The 8,393-nt window shown below is 49.3% G+C and overlaps 1 protein-coding gene across 1 annotated transcript; it reads right to left on the reverse strand.

Moving 5' to 3' along the window:
• Positions 1–1,018: 1,018 nt before the first annotated feature.
• On the reverse strand, positions 1,019–1,835 carry EI90DRAFT_3024211 (uncharacterized protein; the record flags this gene model as incomplete). The annotated part of the gene is made up of 3 exons (XM_039057889.1): positions 1,019–1,203; positions 1,247–1,498; positions 1,733–1,835. The coding sequence occupies 3 exons, from the start codon at positions 1,833–1,835 to the stop codon at positions 1,019–1,021; spliced, it is 540 nt and encodes a 179-aa protein (XP_038907669.1).
• Between the last annotated feature and the right edge of the window lie 6,558 nt (positions 1,836–8,393).

Consider the following 8,393-nt stretch of genomic DNA (forward strand, 5'->3'; position numbering starts at 1 on the left):
CTCAGCTATAGCGTGCCAAACAGACCTCCGCTGCTTCCGGCCTCGAGAACCACCAGCAGTTGACGCAGTAGGAGGTTGAAGACGAGATCCCTCAGATCCATCACGATCTTTGTTAGTGGTTGCATCGTTTGCAGTGGGGGAAGGAGTGATCTGGATGTTGGGAGCAGGAGTCAAGGGTTGCCCGCCAGGACGCTTAGAAGAATGCCGTCTCTCGGAAAACCGAAAGAACCCAGATCGGCCAGACATTGTGCGATAGCAATCGCTGAGGGGGTGCTGAACAGATGGGACAATGTAGGCCGCTCAACCCACGACGAATAAGGCAGTATCCCAGCCTCTTTACCAAAGCAGGATGGCAAATACAAAATGCCCATTGTGGAGATAAAGTCGGGACGTAAGCCACGCTACCCAAATCATTCGGCTCGATAACAAAGCCAAAAAAAATCTACCTATGTTGACTACGTGCCTTAGGACATTTGCAAATGATATTTAGCATAGAAATCTGCTTCTCAGTTGGGAGTCCTTTAATTGATTAGAGCTGCGTTCCTTTTTCGGTTGGGCGCTCAATTTCTTCGATAAAGCTGAAGGCCCTGTAGCCGATGAGAATTTCGCGTTCCTTTTCTTTCCTCCACGCTGTCAGAACTGAGCGCGACCATCGCTAGTCCTCCAAGGGAGAACTACCCAGATGATCAGGGTGAATACAAAGTCTGCCTACTTGCCTTCAGCGTTTTAGAAACAATTTATGGCGTGGAAATCGACTTCTGAGTTAGTTATTTGTCTTCGGAACCTGATTGACTGCACACACGAACATCAGTCGTCTGGCTTCCTGTCACTCTCGAACAACGTACCCCACCTCAGTTGTTTCAGTGCTCTGTGGCCTGCCAGAATGTCTTCTTCGTGTGGGGGCCTAGGATCTTGATGTTGTGTTTTGGTAACGCGAACCGATGCATAATTTTTTCAGTCATGCGCTTCGATATCTCGATCGGGTTATGAACCCTCCGAAGGCCGTCACATCAGCGCATCACGATCGGCTTCCTTGCCAGCTCCTTCCCTTCCTAGTGTTCATGTCCTGCTGATTCCCCCCAAGTCTTCCAAACATGTGGAGTCCTGCTCTTCCCAAACATTTGGCGTCTCTACCTTGGTGCTCCAAGATTGCACCATCGAAACACTGCCCTTCGGAGCGGAAACCATTCACTCGAATGCTGCCTAGATCCGAAAGAGAGTATTCTTGATACTAGTTACTGTTGACTCTGGATTTGCCTCGGGCTCCGAGCATAGTCAGCGGGATGACGAAGGAATGTGAGCTTCAAGGAGGGCAAATGAAACTCGATAATGCTAACGAACGGCCAGCCCGTTTCGCTCAGGAAACCGTAAGTGTGCAAATCTTCGAGGACATTCCGGACCGTGTTCTTCACATCAGCAGCACCCTTAATCCCCAGAACGATCAAACCGTCACCAGTCTCACAGAAGCATTTGTTTTGAGGTGATGCATTCCATCGTACTGGGTTTCACACTTGAGGTTACAGTGGGCGCCAAAATTGGCATTTCATTCACTCTTTTTTCTCCGAGTGCGGCGGCGCGTTATCCTGGATGCAGCGGAATCCACAAGCCATGTGCCTATGGCAAACTCTTCGAATTTTTGATGGAAAACGATGGCTGGGAGAGATTCAAGCCGTTGATATATCAACGGATTGTTCCCGATCCAGCTCAGCATCATTGACCCGATTGAACTCACCATCACCCATTCCCCGGACTCGAGCCCAACTTTTGTTACCGTGAATTCTAGCCTTATTCTTCGTCGTCCCAATCCCGCCTACAATTATCACCACCTCTTCCATTCCTCAACTCCGCCCTCCAACACCATCATCCGTTTAATCTTTCCCAGTTTTGAGAACACTCGAGTCAACACTGACATCATCGCGGGCAAGATCCGATGTGTTACAAGGAATTACTTGCGCCATGAGCGCTGGACTGCTCATCTTTGTGGCATTAGTCGAGGTTTGTTGCGGGGGAATTTAGATGCGGCACTGAGCTTCAGCGCGAGAGTGCTAGGAAACAATTTGGTGCTCTAACTGCTGCTTTTGTTGTTGGGCGTATCGGAATGGGGGACTTTTACCTTCATCGTTAGACGTTGAGGTACTACCTGCCACCTTCCCCTTGATTCGCTTTCGATCCCAATCACGAGCCAGACAGTATGTTGTTGTCATCTCAGGGTACTCGTTATTGCAACCTTCCCGTTCTTTCCGCACTATTTTGTACATTACATAATATTAATTTCACGGTAATGAAGCCGTGTCGTGCGAGCTGGTGTGTGTGGTACGTGTGTTTGAACGAAAAGGAATATGGGACATCAAGGGGGCATTCACCGATCCCTGGAACTGGAAGAAAGAAAGAAAGAGAAAAAAAAACCACAGCAGTTAGGGTTCCCGTGTAGTCCCCCACCATAGTACTAACCAACCGGTACTCAGCTTGACTTCGCAGATCAAACGGGATGCAGTACTTTCTAAGTCCTATGGCCGGGGATGGCCGGAGCGAACCCAAGGTTCCTCTATAGAATTGATTAGGTCGCGAGACGTTCAGAACTCATCAATGGATCCTACCGCACAACCAGGCTCCAGTACCATATGCGAGCTATGCTATTGCATCCAGATCCTTATTCGGGGTGGTGCTGCTTCGTTGTTCGACTCGAGGGCTGGAGGATGTTGTTCCCCTTCACCAGCGTTTACCTCGCTATCATTAATATTATAAAATGTCAAGCGCAGCGATATACAAATTGGAGGACGATATATAACCCTAAACGACTTGCTAATTTCGACGGCAATTGGAACCGTCATCCGGCCTTGGAGCAGAAGTCGAGTCCCGTCCTTTGCTGGACCGGAGGTGATAGATATTCGTGATTTTAGCATAAAACGGCACTCAATCGCCACACAAGGCTCCTGTATGGGTGACGCAACCCACCCTGAAGTGATACCGTGCGGAGATAGTAGACTCTGTTCTACCGCTAAACTATGTTGGTACCCCTCGCCTATGTGTCCCATTCAGAGAAATGGGATTCTCCCTGTACCAGATGAATAGACACCGAAGTCTTCGTGTGTACTTGGTGGGAGGTCGTGAAATGGGACGCATCTGAGTCGTGTGTCCGGTTTGGAGAGGTGCATGTCTGCTGTATTACCAGGGAAAATCGAGTTGAGGGATACAAGGCCAGGGGGAGATATAAGCAAGTGATGAGGAGGACTGTGCGATTCATAACCCAAAGAACTGACATTGGTAACGCTGTAACCTGCAATGAGCTTGCCCGATTCCGTTGTAAGTGAAAGCGCTGTCTCCATCGAAAGCGCCAAAAATTCCATGCACCAGGAGGAAACCCAGGCGCACGACAACGAGGAATGGCTAGCGAGAAATTCGGGTGGAAGGATAGAGTGGAAGGGTAAGAAGGAGAGGGGAGGAGTTGAACGTGCGGGCCATCGGTATGAGCGTCATGTTGCCGTACCAAGGCCCTGACATCAGTGTTTCAGCAGGAACGGGGCCATTCGGGAAGTACCAAGACTCACGGGGACCACACCATGGCTAAGGGTGATAACGACCGCGGACATCCTAGACGACTTAATTCATGTCGAAAACAATTGGAGTCATCATCCGGCCTTGGAATCCCTCCCATCCTTGCTGGACAGGAGGCAGTAGGGATTCGTAGCATCAAATGGCGCTCGAAAACGAGACCAAGCTCTCAGACGGTTGACACCACACCCAAAGATTACCACGGGCGGCCAGAGAATTCTGTTCTGCAGTTGAACCATATTGGTAGCTCCTCAGTCACGTTTCCGGTGCACAATAGCGGGACTCTTCCGGAATAGACGCTGAGGTCTTCATGTGTGCTTGATCTAGGACCCATTTGAGTCATGCTCTGCGTTCACTTCAGAATGATGCAGGTCTGTCGCGTCACCTCCAGCCAGGGGGAGTAAGTCGGGTCGATATGGGATCGAAATATTATGAGATACGATCAAGGGATGGAGACTGGGATTCATAATCCAAGAACTGAGGTTCGTAACACGATGACGCGCAACCTCGGATCTCTGTAAACTGGGAGAAATCCCAACCGTGCGGTGATGAGGGATGGCTAACAAAGAATTTGAGCGGAAGGATGGAATGGAGGGGCCGGAAGGAGGAGAACCGAGGAGCTAGACGTGCGGATTGTCTGAAGCAGATGTAAGGGTTGTGTAGACGTGTTGACATCGTACCAAGGCTTGTCAATCTTCCGTGGGGCTCGTACGACAAATATCCATGATACGACGCTAGCGTTCCAGTAGGGAGAAGGCCAGTGGGCCTACCATGTCTAGGGGCTGGCGTTTCCCTCGATAATACCATTACCAAAACCGAGGGCTGCATAACGGCCATCGGTGGAGAAGCGCCACATATTTCACAACACCATTGCGAACAGCTTCCATGACCGTTCGAGCATTGACTAAATTCTCACTCAACGGAATTGTGTCCAGAACAATCGCTGGAAACGGTGAAGACCCGGACAGGATCAGAGAGATGGCCATATAGTTGGTAAAAAGGTGATGAGGATGGGGTGAAAGGAAACAGCGATCGATAAAGGTTCGATAGTTGGATCACTGTTCCGAAATTGGGATCACGCGCATTCCCTCTTGAGCTTCTCTCGGAGCTTGAATGAATCGCAATTCTATCCGAAAATGACATCACATCCTTAAAATACGCGCAATGTCAATATGTTTCACTCACATATCAGAATGGACAGGAATTACAGAGTCGAACCAACCCAGGAGCATTGTCGCCCATGAAGGCATTCTTCCATAAAACAAGAGGCAACCCAGATACGTCACGCTCACCGTTGTCGAGAAATGGAAGGTGCGCACCGGAGGCAGAGGAAATACCCCTTCACATAGTTGAAAAAGAATACTTTGTCGTTTTCACTACCATAAATTGGATTCTCTGTTATGACTTCGTCGTTGCACGATAGTACGCGACGCCCCTTCGCATTCCCTAAGGAACGTTCCGGGCAGCTTGTTGAGGAAAGATCAAGTGAGCGAATTGGTTCCGATGTCACCATGACCTCCCCCTCGGCTATTATCTCTGATATAATAGCCCCTGGGCACGAACCATAAATCTCACTACGCCTTTCGGACCCAGCGGAACTCCTCCAGGCGTCCATTCTTAATTGTTCCACTGCCATAGTGCCTCTATCGACTTGGTGGGCCGCATTTCCACGCCACATTTCACCAAACCACCCTCCGCCTCCGCGTATACAAGGCATCACCAAGTCGTCAGTCCTTAATTCAGCTGCCCAGCGGTGCAGATCTAATTGTTCTTGCGCGAGTTCCACGCCAAGTGTCATGCCGAGCGCAATAGGCTCGTGTAGAGGCATATGAGATGATGCTCGAATTGGTGGTGGGGGCGTCCCGCTTCCATGGCAGAGATGTAGGGGAAATCACGAATCGGAGAGCCTGAGAGGAACAGCATATTGTTTATAACGCCTTCAACGGACTGAGATCGAAATTCGAGTTTATGGAGAGCCGTGAGTAACGAACGTCTTGAAATGGTAACACATGTCCTGGAACCGCTTTCGGATTTGCCAGAGAGGAGGCATTCGTACTGGGATTGGAACGCGCCTCAACAAATGGGAGATGCCACTCTGTACTGTCTGTCATACCGCCGATGGAGTAGTGGGCTAGTCTAGATCACATCCACTTGTCCTTAAACCAGTTACATGTAACAGACTCACGACCAAGCGACTACCAATCTCCAGCCCAAAACGTAGTCCACAACCCATCCTTCGTCTCCTGCAGAAACCCGTGTCATTATCTGGTCTAAATAAATACTCCTTTCGTCCAGTGAGACGCGCGAAGTACTTGGACTCCATCTGACATGTGGCGACTTCCGCAAGGAGTATTGTTACTGACCAAAACGTTGTGTGATCGATTGCTGATGTGATAAGTTGGTCAGTGGCATCAGAGAATATGGATAAGGTGCCTCAACACGCCCGGTTGGGTCATAGTTATGGTAAGAAGCCGATTTAAACGTGGAAAGCAGGTGTCTCTCCGAGCTGAGATTGGACGTTGGTGACAGCTTTTCTACGGACTTGTTCAATATCTACCAAGTCACCCAACAATGCATAGGTGGACAGCAACCCGCGTAGGTCGAGGGAAAGGGATTTCGCTATTCTGAATTGGAAGAAATAGATTACACCACTAAAATTTATGGCGGTTTCGACACACATGGTCTTTGAAGGTCTGCTTGGCGACATGCTTCATCGCGCGCGCTTGTACTCTTCAGAGTTCTTGAGCCCCATAAAAAGCATAGTGCTCAGGGAATCATAGATCATCTATTGAAATCCTGAATGCTGTTGGCAGTATCCGAAAGCAGCATTCTCGTGACCGTGCCACCACACAAACAGGTTCACTGATCATCCCATACTTGCAGATGGAATCCTTGGTAAGTAGGAGGTGGGCAAGGTTTTAGGTTACGGTGGGCCTGAGGCGCCTAAGTGCGATTTGCCATCAGATGAGGTTGGTAGCCATGAAATGTGGCAGGAGAGAGCCAAAACACAGTAAACAGAAGAATATCACAAGGGACGAGAACTCGGGTGGCAAGATGAGAGGACCAGAATGGGATGATTCTTGGTGTAAATTGATTGCGCGTTGCAAAAAAGAGGCACAGGCAGAACTCTGAGCAGCATGATAAACAAGGCCCCGATACTCTAAGGAAACGTTGTCCCAACTTATGTGCACCACCGTAATATCAAAGTCGGGATGTGATGGAAGCAATGGTTTAGATGCAGCCCTTCCGCACGTTCCGGTCAAAGATATATCAGTGGAGTCGCTTCGAGCCCTCGATCGTTCCATCGAAACCGTGGGTGGGAGGGGAAAATAATACCTTTGTGCGTTGGTCTTGGGATTAATTCGAATGCAACACAAATTTTCTTTGGGTTTTCAACTTTCACTGGCCACAGGTTTCGGCGCGATCAGGCTCAGATGGGACAGGGGGACAGAACAAGGTACATTTCGAGCCTCCTAAGTTCATCGGCTAAGGCTAAGTCGGGACAGCGTTGCTGAGGACAAATACCGGGTGAAATGATGGAACTGGCAAAAGAAATATTGATTTTCTAGTATGTTCAAAGTGATAACAGAAAGCGAATCAAGGGACTATGGAAAGGGCAAAATAAAAAAGTCTCTGGTTGAAACACTGAGCATTCATTCTGTCTGACCCGGGGCTGCAAGGGAGGAATGGCCATACATCTGTTGAAATCTCCGAGCTTTATCTGCACCCAGGGAAAGGGGACCTCGTCCGATGGAAGTCCAGAAGAATGGAAGGCGACCTAGCGAACTTCGCGATCCCCCCTCTGACGGGGGATAGAACGTGCAAGGTAAATAGGAAGACATTGCACTTTGACCACGAACATCCTAAATGACTTGGCTAAGATCAACAACAATTGGAGCTGTCTGCCAGCCTTGGAGAAGGATTCGAGTCCCATCTTTGCTGGACCGAGGGCTGTACAGATGGGTAGGATCAAATGGCACTTGATCGCCATACCAAGCGCCTAGGCCGTTGGCACTAGAAGAAACAACTGGTCGGTACTCCTCGGGAATAACAAGTTCCAATTTTCCATTGAAGAACACTGGTAGCCCCGCACGTTGTTCACCGCTTCCAAACAATGGGGTTCTTCCTGCAGCAGATGAACGGATATCAGACTTATGCACATCCCCTCCTCCTCCTCCTTCTTGGTTTGCGAGAGAAGATAAAATGGACACTTAATCCAGGACTCGTCCAAGTTATGCCCCACATCTGGTTCGGAATGATGTATATCTGCTGTGCCAGTTTTTGCCAAGGAAAGGGTAGGTCGAGTGGATACAGGATCAGGGAGGCGATAAGAGCAGGCAGGGGAAACAGTAGGATTCATAATCCAATATTTGAAATCTGTCACACGATAATGCGCAATGAGCTCGCCCGAGTCTGTCGACCAGGTGAAAGCATTGAGACCATCAAAAGCTCCGATGTAACGTGCTCCTGGAGAAAACCCAAGCGTGCGATGGTGAGGAATAGCAACCGTGTTAAGGCGAGGAGAATCATCTGCTTGGGAAGGAGGGGAAGCGAGGAGCTGCATGTGCGGGTTGTCCAGAATGGATATGAGAGTCATGTTGTCGTACCATGAGTTATCAGTGTTCCATGGGACTCGTATGATAAACAATCCATTATCTGATACTCGAGTTACAGCAGGAAGGGATTGTTGGGAAGAGTACCAAGATTAACAGAGGCCATATTGTGGCTAAGGATGGTGACGTTCCCCTCATTGTCTTCGGCAGCAACTCGGTGGCTGCCATGGACAAATTCAACCCAGACCGGGTGGTTGGGTCGATCAAGCTGAAATTGGGAAATTGTGC

Source organism: Cantharellus anzutake (genome assembly GCF_015039405.1).
Source record: "Cantharellus anzutake strain C23 chromosome Unknown EI90scaffold_262, whole genome shotgun sequence".
Lineage (NCBI taxonomy): Eukaryota > Fungi > Basidiomycota > Agaricomycetes > Cantharellales > Hydnaceae > Cantharellus > Cantharellus anzutake.